The sequence below is a fragment of the Pseudomyrmex gracilis genome, unplaced genomic scaffold (genome assembly GCF_002006095.1).
Source record: "Pseudomyrmex gracilis isolate BER0280 unplaced genomic scaffold, ASM200609v1 scaffold_1, whole genome shotgun sequence".
In the NCBI taxonomy this organism is placed as follows: Eukaryota; Metazoa; Arthropoda; class Insecta; order Hymenoptera; family Formicidae; genus Pseudomyrmex; species Pseudomyrmex gracilis.
The window spans coordinates 1,526,485-1,541,828 of NW_018020585.1; the positions used below are offsets into that span (position 1 = coordinate 1,526,485).

Genomic DNA, 15,344 nt, shown 5'->3' on the forward strand with positions numbered 1-15,344 from the left:
GCGGCGGCGGTCGCATGGAAGAGAGCTCGCGAAGAAGGGAAGACGCGCGTGGGCGCTCCCTTGGCTCCTTTATTCACCTTGCGTCGCCGAAGAAGTCGTCAACCGCCCCTCTTCGGGACTTTACGACTGTCGGGCATAAGGCCGGTACTTAAAGCTAGTAAATCAAGCGGCACTTTCGACTTTTACGACGGCTAATGATCGACACCGCGCCGTCGACTCGTGCTCGAATCTGCGCGCGTCGGCTGCCGCGCGTAATTACAGGGAGAGATATTTGCATGTATTAGGCCGATGCGCGCGCGCACAATTAAGTCGTACGCATTCCGGTTAAGCACGATGGACTTGCTTGAGAAATATATTTCTTTTTTTGTACGCACCTCACACTCATACTTGTTTTAATGTTTTGCCGAAGATTTCTCGCATGCGCGCAATTTGTCGTACGCGAGCGGAAATGGAAACCGTATATATATATAAGGCGGGAACTACATTATATATTTCTCTCTTCGCAAAAACTTGCGTACTTCGGATAGATTCGTCAGAGTGGCAAACTGTCTGTTGACATATAGATTTTTATCAAGAGAGATTAGTTTTCTTCGGAGAGCAAAAACTTCTTCTGAGAGACGATAAAGTTTTTCCTCGAGAAATCTTTCTTTCTTTCTTCGATTAAGTTTTCCGCAACAAAAATAAACTTTGAGCGCAAACTTTTTTAAAATTGTGTAATTACATCTTTCGGATGAAACTTCTATTACATCTGAGATATTGAATACCGCATCGATTTACTGTATAAAAAAATTTCTATAGCAACGTATATACGTTTTTGTTTTCGTCGCGTTCTATTTTCGCGCGCGCATAATCGCATAAATACATACGATATCGCGAAAAGGCGAGGACAGGTATAAAAAGTGCGACACGTTCTCAGAATGAAATAAATAATTAATTGTCATGCGCGTCCCGGCTTAATGATCCGCGACTAAAGGCGAGAAACTTCGTGTCGAGGCACGAGAGGAGAATCTTCGGCTCGCCAATTAAGAAGAGACACGATACCCGCCGCAAAATCACGCAAGATAACGACGAGGCTCGTTTTGCCGTGGCAAAACGCGCAGCTTCCCAAGCCGAGCGACGGAAGGAGCGCGCGATTCGTTTCACTTTCATTTTCACTTTTCTCGGCCAGTTATGCTAATTTCATCCCTCCGTCGCGTCGTCGATAATATTAGATCATTAAATCGGAGGTTCTCTGGTACACACTCGTTTCGATTGTCATAATCGAGAATGAGAAATGGCGGGTAGATACGCACGTATATGCAAATATCTCGAATTTCGCATATACTCGCGTCGCGTTAAGTGATTTTTAAGTAACACGCGATACCCGCACCGTCTCTCCGCGCGACCCGAACATTATCAATTCTGATATCTGATACCTAAGAGAAATTCCCCGCGCGATTCCGACGTGCGTGTATGCACGTCGGGAGAAAAATTTCACACAACTTGTGATGTACTTACGTGTGCATTTTCTATCTTGTTTAAGGTATGCCGCGTATAGAGAGAAGTGTGTAATTTCTAAAGATAGAAATTCTCACGCGCTTTTTCAGGACGTATTATCAATTGTATTAACATCATAGAGAAGAAACTTTAAGATTGTCTTATTAAAACGGAGAGGTTGTTTTTTTTTCTCATAACAAATAGAAACGAAATAAGAACAAGAGGTTGAAAATTCATCAGATATTTTTCAAAACACCGCTCTCGTAATGATGGTACACGTTTTTTGATTGGTCCAGCGGCCACGTCCTCGCCGTGATCTTGGCGACCTTGAAGCCGTGGCTACCACAACATCGGCGAATAACCTCAACTGGCCTCATCCCTTCGTCCTTCCTCGCCTCTCCTTGTCCGCCCACCAATCTCGTCCTGCGCCGGATCGATCTTAAGCATCTTCCACAATGAAATTTTCTACTAGAAAACATTCCATTGTGACAGAGATGCGCGGTGAAAACGCAAAAAGTTTCGCTCGCAACGCTGTGTTAAACATAGCGATGTTGAAAAATTTCTCAAAATTTTTGTCTCCGGTATAAAGCCAACCAAACCCGTGTTGATCGTTGGTTGCGCGTCAACACATGAATAATACAATGTGGCACGAATTGACGAAGCAACAGACGTTCGACAAGTCAGTCCTTCGACAAAACATCCTCGTCGAAGTGACTCGAACAATTCGCTGTGGCCGTCGAGTGCAATCGAAAACTTTCTTCTGGCCCTCTCGATACACCGCATGTATATTCAAGACACTCCAATCCTGGAACAAAGTGCTCTCGCATCGAGACGAGGAGTGTTTTAGAACGGTGGCGAAAAGAGCAAAGTGCGTTTCAAGTGACGACATGCCTTTTCGTAATCCACACAGTAGTCGAATATATGGTGTTAATTCAAGTTAAACATTCCGTGGCTCTTAAGTTGTCCGGTGTCTTATCGGTTTTTATTGCCACCGTTTTAAAATAAATTGGCCTACGTGTATTGTAAATATTAGACCGTGCTTTTCTTAGTAGAACTACTTCGGGACGCATTAAACCAATCAAACGCGCTATTGCGCTCAATCAAACTGATTTTATGTCCATTTGATCGAGGACAAATTACACGAGGCATGCAGACCGCAGCTGGAGAAAAGTCGTAACGTCTTATTATCTCGCGTTCAAGCGGGTCGTCTGTACTGATTATACAGTAAATCATTTTGTGAACGTGATTTCCCTCTCCCGGAAACTACAAATTTCTCGGAAACAACTTCTAATGGATTGTAACCGTTTATGTTTTGCGTTGCACACTTGTGTGTATGTGTGTGTGTGTACACGCGCATATGTGGGTCAGTGAGGCGATCAACATCGGCGTAAACTTCTCTTATCGATCAACATCTTATCGAAAATAAACACGGTGAGACTTCGTAGTACTACGAAGATAAGGGACCCACATCGTCCATTCATTCGTCGACGCTTGTTCCAATTAGCAGCGGTCGGCTTTGGCTTTTGATTGGAACGATGAAGCTTATCACACGCCTCGATCGGATATTTTCGAACTGTTTTGAACTTCTTGCAGAGATCGTGATTAAAGTTAGTCAATATCATCAAGTTGCGATTCAACACTTTCATGGACATATATATAGATATATATATATACAGTATTAATCATAGTTGAGAAAGAAGAAGAAACTCTTAACTCGATATGACCTATCCTTTCTTTCGAAAGAGAATTTTGTAAGACTTCTCCGAAGCATCTTCCGATGTGTATATGTGACTCGAAGTGGAAGAAGTAGAAAGGGACTCTTGTGATATCGCGCGCGCGCGCATAAGTTAGGGAAACTGCATATCCACTTTCTATTTAATAACACTCGTGTCCCCAGCCACGAAGAAGTTCGAAAGAGCGCGAGGTATCGAAGAGAAGAATTTTTGAGAGAAAATTTCATGAGGACTTGTTGCTTCTGTCGTTTTATAGAACTTCTGCTGCACTTCGTGTATACACTCTTCTGGGAATAGAATTTTATAGAACTTCCTCTCTCCCTCTCTCTGAATGCGCGTCTCGGGACCACCGAGTTTGTTAAATTTCCAACATACCCATTTCCGGCGCATAATATCTGCTATTCCGTGTTCTCCTTTATTTGTTTTTTTTTTGTTTTTTGTTTTTTTTTACAAGATGCAACAGAATTTGGCGCGTTCCTTCATATTTCACGCGCGAGTATTGTCATCGGTGACCGTCCGAAATATTTACATCGAGGGGAAAGATATAATAGGGGGCGAGAGAGAGGAAACCAGACGTCATTTGTTCGCGCGTATTTGTGTAACTCGCACGCGAGAAAGCCCATTCGCTCGTTGAAAAATATTCTGGTAGCGACGGCAGTAACTGGAAGTAATAATTTCTACGGCGACTTCGCGACATTCCGGTTTTTTCTTTCTCCTCTCCGGCACATAACACCGAGTGGCCGGTCGGTTGACATCGTCCAAGGGAAGGGAATGCAAACACGACGGAACTGTGTGCGCATTGCTTATGTACCCACGTGGGTGGTTAGCTTAAAAGTGGGTGGCTGCTCGGCCGCCCGGACCGGAACGATGGGAGAGAGAATCGCCGTGTGCTTCAAGTGCTCACTAAAATACTTGAGCTTGTATAACCTCTGGTTTACCTTTCTGTCGACCTTCAAGACGCTGAGCTCGACAACATTTAGCGCGACGATCGACGAAAAACACCACAATTATCACACGGGCCTCGCGAAAAATTGATCAAACACGGAAGAGATTTTTACAAACACATCTAATTAAACGCGGTAATGAAATATATATAAACTTGCTTTACTCTCTTTCGGGAGAGCGCGTGTGATAATAGGAAAAAAAAAAAAATAATTTACTTATCTGAAAGTTGATTGGTTTGAAATTTTAATGACACTATTAATTTAATGGCTGCGCGGTGAAACGTTAGCAGGAAATATAAAATGCTTGCTTTACGGTAAGTCCGTATAAACGTCGCGATGCGACGGATTATTTGTCGAACGATTGCGTGACAGCGTCGTTGTATCACGCTGCTGATATGCGAGCAGCTCAACAAAGCTATTAAAACTTGAGCCATAACACTCAGCTTCGCACGCACCTTCGGCTCCACGTGTTGGCGATAACGCTGCTCCGCCCGACTTTATGACGCGTGATAGCGCGACTTAACAACCGGAACAATATGCCGGGGAGAGAGATACCGCCGATCCGCGCACAACTCGCAGAAACGACGACGTTCGCGCTTCTTCGACCCGAAGCCCTACTTTAACACAAGCGACATACTGTCAGACAATACGAGGGTCTGGCAAACACAACTAGAATATATATTTGAATTTCTTATGTTTGAAGTTTTTCGTTTTCACGTTTCCGTTCTCTAAAATATATATGTCAGGAGAAGAGAAGCGTTGAAAGTTAAGAAAAAAAAAAAAATACAATTTTCCACAAAAAAAGTATATTTTCTTTCTTCGGTAAATTTTTATTTTCTTTGCTTATCATTTGTGTATAAAAATTTTTCTCTTACTAGATTAGTTACTTAATTGTTCTTCTTGCACAAATTGATTTTTCACTCGAGAGACAGAAATATAAACTGACTTGATGTCTCCGAGAAAATTTTTTGATTAAATAAAACACCTGATTATTACAACAATTACTAGAAAAGAACATCTTCCAGAGCAACGCGACTCGAGACTATACAATTAACAATTGCAACGCAGCCTCGCCTTGCGGCGTGCATCTTAATTACTTTCGTAAATACACGTCGGGAGACAAATTGCATTCCTCGGCGGGACCAATCGGCGCGCAATTATGCGACGTCTCATAACTCAGATCTTCTTCCTCCTCTTCGTGTTCCATTGTGCGACGTCCTTGCGCGACCGCTGTCGTCGTCGCGACGAGGGATCGGTTCCCTTCCCTCCCTCCTCAAATCTTCCTTGTTCGCACGCGAGAGAGTCGCAAAACGCATGTGCGAACGACCTCGTATTACCGCGACGCGGACCGCGTAGGACGAGCAGTGCTCTTTTTCCGCGTGGGGAGAGATCCTGCGAACTTTTTCTCCGCGCGCTACGACGACGACGCTACGTGGGCGTCGTAGCGCGTGTGCCCACGTTCTCCAATGTTTCCTCCGCCGTCGTTCTCCACAGAATCTCTTCTCTTCGGCGCTCTCTCCGTGGTGCGCTCTTCAGCTCGCTCTTCCGTCGACAGATCGTTGAGATCTCGACGCGGAAATCGCGGTTGTTTTTAAGCCTCTCGCCACTTCAACTTTTCATCTCGTTTTACTTTTGCAGGCTTGCATTCGGGCGCGAGTGCAAGTGGCCGCGTTGCGTGAAATAAATCGAAGACAGGCGTTTCACCTGAACCATTTAATCTTCCATGCTTCAACTGACATAGGTCCATTAGCCGCACGACGCATGCTATCGTTATTGATTATACTTTTGCAATGTGAAATCAGGTTTGCGTCTCGCAATTACTCACGGCATGTAGGTACTCCGGCTCGAACTTTATTCTGACTAATCGCGGGTGACAAAGTGCAGTCTGTTGCGATTAATTATCTAATTCGATTTTTATGTCCTAAACGTCGATTCGCTTTAGATAACGTCGTGTCTGCCCTCGAGGAGAGGCACTCGAGAGGCACAGATAAGGCGCAGATAGCGAATAGCGCGTTACGTAAGATACTATTTTGTTTTTTTTTTTTTTTTTTCTCCGATAAGTCGTGCAAAATTTTCTTTTCATCAGCAAAATAAAGCCTCGAGACTGAATGGCTCGGAGAGTTTCGTTTCGCGTAATGAACTCGTTGTTCGGTACACACACGTGATGCTCATATAAAGCCGAGATCAGCCACGCCGATAAACGGATTAATTAAACGTTTCCGAATTGCGGCAAAACGGGCCCAGCTCTAATTAACTCGACCCGTTTGAGATTGCGATCGCGCGGGGTTATACTTTGCGCCACCCTTCTAACGCGTATAATACCTCTTCGACCGCGTTATCTTCTTCGTCTGTTGTCACCGTTGTCACCTCAATGTGCGACTCGTCGCACATCCGATTCGTTACGTAAGCACAGAGACAGCGTGTATATTGCGTCGTAGCAATAAACGCGATACTTCGAGCACGTTCGAGTTTCGCGGAAATTTATTTTAAAAACATTCTTGTGAAGGTAGCGAATATTTTTTATCAATACTTTATTTTTATCTTGATATTTAATTTTGTTAACGTTAGACAAGTTAGGAGAAAATCTAAACAAACGATAGATGTGACATTGATGCGTGAGCGCCGACTACAACACGGTTTAGTCCAGACTATTCCTGGCATCTGATGTCATCAATCTCAATCTGACCTTGTAACCTTATCGGATTCATAAACTTGGCGCATGATAAAACAACGCCGCACTATTTAGTGGTACGTGAGAGAACACGCTTTTGCGTGCTGTCGTCGCAGTTGCAATTTGTTTCAGTGCGACTGCACCGAGCGTGTTCTTATTGGGTTGGCGCAAATACAACCGCGTAACCTTCGTCGTCATTACTGCAGCGAACTTTGCGGACGCGGTTGCTACAATCTATAGCTTCGAAATCCAGAATTCAGTGTTATGAATGTGACACACGTGGATAATAATTATCATCCCCCGAGTACGGCCTTGATATATAGCAACGTTGAGGGTGATATAGTAATTTAAGCCTAGGCTTATACGGCAAAAGGGGGAATATTACACTGCGAGTAACTTCATCAGACCCGCGACGTTATTTTCACAATCGCACGAATGTCTAATTAATTTTCAACACATATACCATTTTAATTTACTTAAGTTTTATATGAGACTTTTTTTTTGGATAAATCCCTACGGTAATAATGAATCTGTAGATAAGTTTTGCAGAAATTGAGCCAATTTCTCAGAGAGTTATTATCTAATTGGACACAGGCCAGATCGCTTGCGTGTCCAACCTAGCGGAGGAAAATTAATCGAATATGATCTGTAATCGTCATCCCGGATGTGTTCCGGTGAATCATACTACTGCGACCACGATGAACGTTATTCTACACAGAACAGTCCGATCGTTTTCGATTAAAGCTGTGGAAAATCCACTTTCCGTTAAAAGTGAGAAGAAAATTGAAGAGAATATATTTTTTTGAATCATCAAATATCGAGAAAAAAATCCATTTTATTTGAATCGACATGTGAATACTGAGCGATTTAAAAAAAAAAAAAAAAAATCCAGCTTCATATTTCTTTCTCTCTCTCCTGCTGGTTTTATCAACTGTCACTATCACGAACTTACTTTTCGCAACAAACCTACCTAGCACAACTGTTCCCGAGATAAATCCAAGCGAGCAAAACGCGAATGCATCCGAACGATTATTCCATTTACACCATCCGCACGTTCGCGAATAATAGCGTACGTCCGAAATTGGGAAAAAAAGCTTCCGATACCGCACCCTCTCAATATCCTCAACGTGACATCACTATCTCGCGGTCCACACAGCTTTTTTTTTTTTTTTTTATCTCCGCTAGACCAGAAATAGGAAATATCTTCTATCTTCGATCATCGACAGTTTTGCGCACCGCAAGCGTCAGTTACGCAAGCACAGGTCGTTGCAGCAGAAATCTCCGCTGCAGAGAGTTTCTTCCCCACTCTCTCGACTCTCGATGGTGCGACGCGGTGAAGACGAAGAGCACGCCGAGGTCCACACGGCGAGCGGCACATGCGACGCACGTATCCTCGGTGCTGAGTGCGCGACTCGCTGTGTACGGCCAGTCGTCGTACGTGCACACATGTGAACGCACGTACAAGAATGGTGTACGCGAGCGTGAGCGAGAGAAACGGTGTTTTTCTAAACTGAAAAGGTTTGTCAGACACCAAAATAATCAAAGGGATCCGTCCGAAACGGCGCGAAATCGATGATACGGGTCAGCGGAGCGGCGCGACTTTTTAATTCGCGCGCGCGGAGTTTGCGTTGCGTCGCGCAACGAAACTTGGCTTCGTTAACTGGCTAATATTGTGAAATTTGTGTTTGTGGGATGAACTGTGTGATGAAATTAGCTTATACGTAGAATATGTGCTTTGTGTAGTTAGTACGTTGGTGTACGTGTGTCAGTTACACTGGAAACAAAACTTCCTGTGTCAGAACCACCAACCGAATATAAATGTCGGGGCAGAGTTGGAAGTTTAGTAATATCGTTTTTTTTTTTTTTTTTTTTGTGATTGGACTTTGTCGTTATAACACACACACACACACTCACTCACTCACAAAAGTCATATATATATGATATATGTCCCCGAAGCAACTACGTCAATTAACATCAATTCCATCTCTCGATAAATATCGTCAATTCGTTTAATTTATTTCCTTTTGTTTTCGATGTCTGATTTTTTTGTAGTTAAAAAAAATTCGATGCAGAGAAATTCCGTAAAGACTGTAGCTGAACTTTAGAAAAAAAAGATAACTTCAAAAAGAATTTGATAACACGTAACCGTATCTCTCGAAAAATTTTGATAACATTGAAAAACAATTGTACAGGAAACAGGTTTGGTCGGGAAGGCAAGAAGATTAGTTACCGCATGAGAACAGAAAAAAAAAATTTTATTCCAAGCCCGTTACATTCTTTGTTTTACATTCACAAAACGTTTTGGAAATATAAAACAAAGAATTCGACAGGCCCATCAAGTTGTTCCGCTGTCCATACAGCGGCAAAATTTTTTTCCGCGGGTCATCTTTTCATTTCTATTTTTTTTTTTTTTTTTAATTTTATGTTACTTCGCGCATTGCGTGAACTGCGGAATATTATACAGTGTAATATTTCTTATGTAAAATTCAGAAGCTCGGAAGCGCATATTAATCAGTTCCTCCGCGAACGTGTTATCGTCGAGTTATTTTCTGGAGGCAAGTGGTCTCCGGAACGGCAACATATAGCATATTGATTTCTTCTATCCGACAAAGAGCCGCTGCAGAAATTTACGTACTATTATCGCGCAGCATGTGCCGTGACGTAAAAGCACAGACGGCGCTAAGTATGCAAACATTTGTATAGCTGTTGCGAGATAACTTCGCGGCTACGATCGGAACAAATTTGCAGAAAACTGTATTGCGATTCTATATATATATACAATATATCTAATCGGTTATCGCCCGATTGAATTATGCATCTAGCTTAGCCATACTTCGATGCTGATTCGCGCAACACAGACGCGTGGGCGGCAATCTTGAATTATTTCCGAGAGACGTTGCTTGCTAGGCAACGAGGAAGTTGTTGGTTCATAGAATCTGCGCTGTCTCGTTCTAAAATTTAATCACTGATGTGACAGAGAACTATCTCCTTCTCTCTTTCTCTCTCTCTCCCTCTCGCGCGCGCGCGCAATTTGTCTGAAAAATTTCAACAATATAATAAAGCTTATGTGCAATATCAAGTTTTAATCCACCGGAAATATCTCGTGATTTTTTTTTAACGAGCATTGTGCGTTAATTCTCGTCTTTATTTATTTCACGGAAAGTTGACGGCTTGGCTGCGACGATGTCTCCCACATAAGAGGAAAGTATAGAGGCTTCTTTATTCATGTCTGCTTTCCGCGTGATCATTCTCACGTGTTTTAACGACACGTAACGCAACGTCGGTAGACTATGCGTGAGAACGATAATTGTTTGGTTATCTTACGTCAGACAGCGGTTTATCATTACAGAATGGAGATAATGACGACAACAATGATGCAGTTTTGATATTAGAGAATCTCTTTTCCGAAATGAGAGCGCGCGCATATTCGTCTATTGTCCAAATTACGACACAAGTGTGGATAGCATATGAAGAGTGTATCGCTTGTAGCTCTCGTCTGACCTTTCTTGGGACCACTGGAGTCATCAATTGACCTTTTCGTTACCAATGTCCCGGTGAAACGTAATACCGCTGGGACAGTAACGACCCATATACCCACTGCCTCCATCGGGATGCCGACATGTGTCGCGAAATAAACGTTAGACGATCATATCGTGTTCACACAGGAATTCAATTATAATCCGCTACGTACGCGATAAGAAATTCTAACAAATTAATTAATTTAATAATAACTGACGAAATGTTGTGTAAATTTTGTCTAAAAATACATAAAATTTGTTTAAATTTTCTACTCGTTATTGAAAACAATTTCCACATTTTTCTTCTCTTTTTTTCGCGATTATAAACTACCAAATATTTGAAATGGATTTAAGAAATAAATGATATTATCTATTTTTCGTCTCTCGTTTAATGGAAAGGATCATCTTCCCCCGATCACAAACACGTACTCTACGAAACGCTCAATTTCGTCCAGGCACAATTTCATCGCGCATTTTCGCGTTTGTAGATATTCGCGATCATACGTTGCGTTAAACCACCGTAGCACTTTGTCGCGTCATGTCACCCGTCGTGTTCCACGATAGAATCGACATCCTCATTTAAATGTGGCAAACACGATATTTCGCTCTCTCGCGCGCAAACTGTCATGCGCGCGCGCACGTGAGCGACTGTGAATATCCTCCCAGTTTATTGTTGGCCCCGATAACACCGCGATACATTCATACGTGCTCGTAAAAGACCGATAGCACACCGTGAGAAACTGTACCGGAGGTGGTAGTATCCTTTGGCTCCGATGTGCCCGCGAAACGTGCGCGGCTCGATCGCTTTAAAGAGGAGACTTCGTAGCACGAGCACGAAGCGGAGCAGACATGTAACCTGAATTTCTTTTGCGAACAAACGACGACAGCCGGCAACGTAGCCGGATTTGTAGCTTATGTTGAGATTTTGTCCGTAAATAATCCTACTTGAGGATTTGTTCGTTCAAAAAAAAAAAAAAAAAAAAAAATGTGGAAGACGCAGAATAATGTAGACCGAAATTTATATTCGCTTTTTTTTTAAATGATTTTATAAAATTCTCTCTGTTGCTAATTTGAATATATTTTTACTGTTGTTTATGTTGTTATTTGGTTAGTAAACATCGAAGTGCAAAGTTAAATGTTTATTGTTGCTAACGTAATACGTGTGTGTACAATTAAAAAATGTTTAGATATTGAAATATGTTTTGCGACATTGAGACAAAGTTACGCGTTACTGCGGCATCTATCTCGCTTTTAAATAACGATTAGCCTTTTGTTTTTTTGTTCTATTTCGATTTTACAGTTTCATTTTCATCCTTTCCCGATATATTACAAAGGAATACAATTTTTTATTCACAGATATTTGCATCCGAACGTTTCAACGGTGCCCGACCGTAATGCCGGGATTACAATGCATTCCGTCGTCGAAAAACCCGAGCATTCCCTCTGTTAAATCGGAGCTGTGCGCGCAAATGTCGAGGTTTCGCCGGCGCTGTAATCTCGATCTCGCGCGCGAGGTCGTTTATCCTCCCCGAAGCGATACCACGGACGAGAGAGAAGAGACTTCGTTCCTCTTCAGCTTCGTTTCTTCATCGTGTGGTCTGCCATATCCGTGTGTACTTTAAAGCGCACTGTCGTCGAAACGTCGGCGCAACAGAAAGCCTTTGCCTTCTTTCTCTTTTCTTCTCTTCCTTTCTCTATCTTTCTGTCTCTCTCTCTCTCTCTCTTTCCATAGCCAACGTATAACAGGCCGCTCCGATCGAGGGCCCGGGACTTTTAACGCTCGCTCTCCCCCTCGATTGTCTAACGAACTGAGACCTGGTGACGGATAAATGCGGAGATCGTGTCATCTCCGCGGAAGATCTTCGTGTCTTCGGTGACGGGTCTCAGATATCAGGTAGATAGGTCGCTTGAATAGCTTCGCGGGAGGTGTTTACGTCGGGGTAAACATATCGCTGCTTATTACAACCTCGTCGCGTTCACGCGCGATGTTTCCAGCGGGAGAGAGAGACCAAGTCAGAAGAGATTATCTCGCCGCGCTGCATTCGAACGGCTAGAAAGCGACGTGCTTTCCAAATACATCGGGCGTGCAGTGTCATTTACGCGCCAGGAAAGATAGGGACGACGGTCGCATTTAATGCGCTGAACGCCGAACGATAATCTTTTCATTTCGTCGTTCATTCGAGTCGACGTTATGTACGCCGCAACTTTGCGCGGCAGATAGAGAAGAGACGCGAACGAAATTATGGGTACGCGATTATCGTTTTGGTCGTGCGATTCCCGACCAGGCGAGTGTGTGTGTGTGTATCTGTGTGTTACGATTATTATTATCGCAATGGCGTAACTCATGACTTGTGCGTTCGTCTCGTAGTACGCACAGTAGTACGCGGTCAAGAAACATTTATTAGCTTCTTCCGATCGCGAGAGGGATCGTCTCGGCACAAGCAGCGGGACTCGTCGACTGAACGTTTTCGCATTAACATTAGCTCGCGAGATTAATGGCAAGGCGGAAATTCTCGCGGTGGATAAGCACGTTGAAAAGAAATCGAGAAAGAGAGAGAGAGAGAGAGAGGAGAGAGAAAGAGAGATCGTAATCGCGGCCGGATCGAAGGAAACCGTGTGTCGTGAGAACATCGCTGCTTCGCCGTCGTCGTTGTCACCGAGAAACCGTACACATTTTATGCACCAGATATATCGGTATCGCTGTAACGGCTCGAAATCCAGTACGCGCTCGAAACACGATATCCCGCGAGCGGAAGCGCCGGTCGCGCGAAAAGAAGGAGCCCTTGGCAATTTGGCGTTGAGACCAGTTATATTTTTTTGACAACGAGGACTCGAGGGCAACTTACTCGCGGGCTAAGTGCTCGAACTCGTAAAATCGTTTATCGTTTGCAATTTTTTTTTGTTTTGTTTTGTTTTTTAGTCAGCTGTTTTGCACTTTTTCTCAGTGACCTAAATGTCAGTTCATTTGAACATACAATAGTTTAAAAAAAGAGAGAGTGTTTTTCTCTCCTCATATTGTTGATAAATTTTGTACATTAACCTTAATCCTGCAAACTCCGGACATTGATGTTCAAGGGATTCTTAAAAACGAGAAAATCTTATTAAATATTTAGTGAAAGAGTTTCTAAATAATATAAACAATATATGAAAACTAATGTTATTTCCTTAAGAGAATGTTGAATGAAGTTTCATAAATTTTTACAGAGTTTTTGCAACGTTTTAACCAACAAAAAAATAACGTCAGACAACGCGTTCAGGGTTTACAGGATACGTAAAACAATAACGTTAATAATACTATTATATAGCAATATAAAATGTAAACATTTATTTTAATTTTTTTAATTTGCGCACAACAAATAGATATAAATAAAATAAATTTTCTAGTAGTCCCCTAATTTTTATTCATTAAATTCCAAGGATTCTTTTCTTACTGAATAAATAAATATTTTTTCTGCAAAAGAGTCACGGGTATAAAATAGCATTCAAGGTTCTTTTATTCTGAAGGAAAAATATTTCAAACGTTGGCGTGCGCGCGTCTCTGTGTGAAGCGAACACGTGAGACGAATTGATGTCGCTTTCAGAGTTCCTGAAAGGATTCCGCGGTTTATCGACGAAGTCACGCGAATTCGAGGCGTGGATTTGTATGTTGAAGTCAGGACGCGAGGAAAATATCGTCGTTGATTTTGCCGAATAGGCCAATAAATCTCTTCACGCTGAATATTATTGCCGCGCGGAGACTGTTGGCCAGTTTGAATACGTTCGACCGTAGTAATTACCGAGACGTATCATGTACGTAAATTCATTAATATTGATTCGTGGAAACACACACTCTCTCTCTCTCTCTCGCTTTGTATGTGATTTGCGATAAGTTTAATAAATAATTTGAAAAATCATATATTCCACACATCAGGACGTGTTGAGTCATCAATCATATTTGTCATCGACCTGTGATAGCACAAAAAAACACATTTTGTTTTATCGCGAACGGAATATCCTCTCGACGAGAGATGAGATCCCGAGTGAAGAATCGGAAGTGACGTATCGTGTAACAGTGTGATTCCGTACGAGAGCTGCTCCGGACGTGCGCTCCATTCGAGTGGAAGTTGAGCAGCGACGATGAATGATGGACCGACGTGACCGGCTGCGACGACGGCGGCCCAGACGACGACGAAGAGTGTACAGAATCGCGCCGTCGCGCGGCCATTATCGCGCGACCTTCTCTCGCACTTTGCCGCGCGTCGCTGGCTATTTATGTGTCTAACAACAGCCGGTGTGTTTCGAGAGCATCCGCAGAAACGAGAGAGAACGGCTCGTGACATTTGAAGAAGCGGGGAGAAACGGGGACTCCTCTTGTCCACCTTCTCGCCTTCCTGCGCTTCGACTCTCGTTCTCCTCTTCTTCTTCTTCTTGTTCGTTCTCGTCTGAGCAACGCAAGAGATAAAGAGACGTCGGGGAAGTTCGACGCGAGGAATGCCCGCGGGATGAAGGCCAAGATATCTCGGAAAGAACTGGACGACCTCTTCGACGAGGTACGCGGTAAGATCGCTCGATAGGAGATGCTGCGGCATCGAACTCGCCACGGACTTCAATTCGGCGCGCGCGCGATCGGCCACTTCCTTCTCGACGCTGCGCGCACGGTTTTTGCGATCGCGCGATTAGTTCTTGCGCGCTCGGCGCGATCGTCGCTCGAAGACACGAGGTCGATTGGCACGCCAACACTTCGTCCGCACGTCAAGCGCGTTAAGTTTTAATCACGCGGGAGAATACGCGTATACTCACTCTCGCGAGCGAAGAACAGCGCCAGCCTGTTCCGAATGTAATAAATGTTTTATCTTTTATATTCGCGCGCGCGAAACGCACAATTGTGTATACTTTTTTTTTTCTCTCGTCGTCGTGTTTTGTAATTAAAATTCCATTTTAATTAAAATTAAAATAACGTATTCCGTACAAATCGTGGAAAGTATAAATAACGGCATTCCGTGGCCATGTAATTTGTGCAAAA

At 43.2% G+C, this 15,344-nt stretch overlaps 1 protein-coding gene across 9 annotated transcripts in view; it reads left to right on the forward strand.

Moving 5' to 3' along the window:
• LOC109851967 (tensin-1) overlaps window positions 1-15,344 on the forward strand; it is a 162,613-nt gene that overhangs the window by 72,785 nt on the left and 74,484 nt on the right. Inside the window, exons 1-2 of one of the 9 annotated variants that reach the window (XM_020422667.1) lie at window positions 8,210-8,342; window positions 14,253-14,871. The exons of the other annotated variants lie outside the window; for them this stretch is intronic. Of the exons in view, the coding sequence (XP_020278256.1) occupies window positions 14,824-14,871 (48 nt within the window). The 5' untranslated portion in view covers window positions 8,210-8,342; window positions 14,253-14,823. Of the gene's footprint in view, window positions 1-8,209; window positions 8,343-14,252; window positions 14,872-15,344 lie in introns of those variants that run through there. 9 annotated transcript variants of the gene reach the window in all.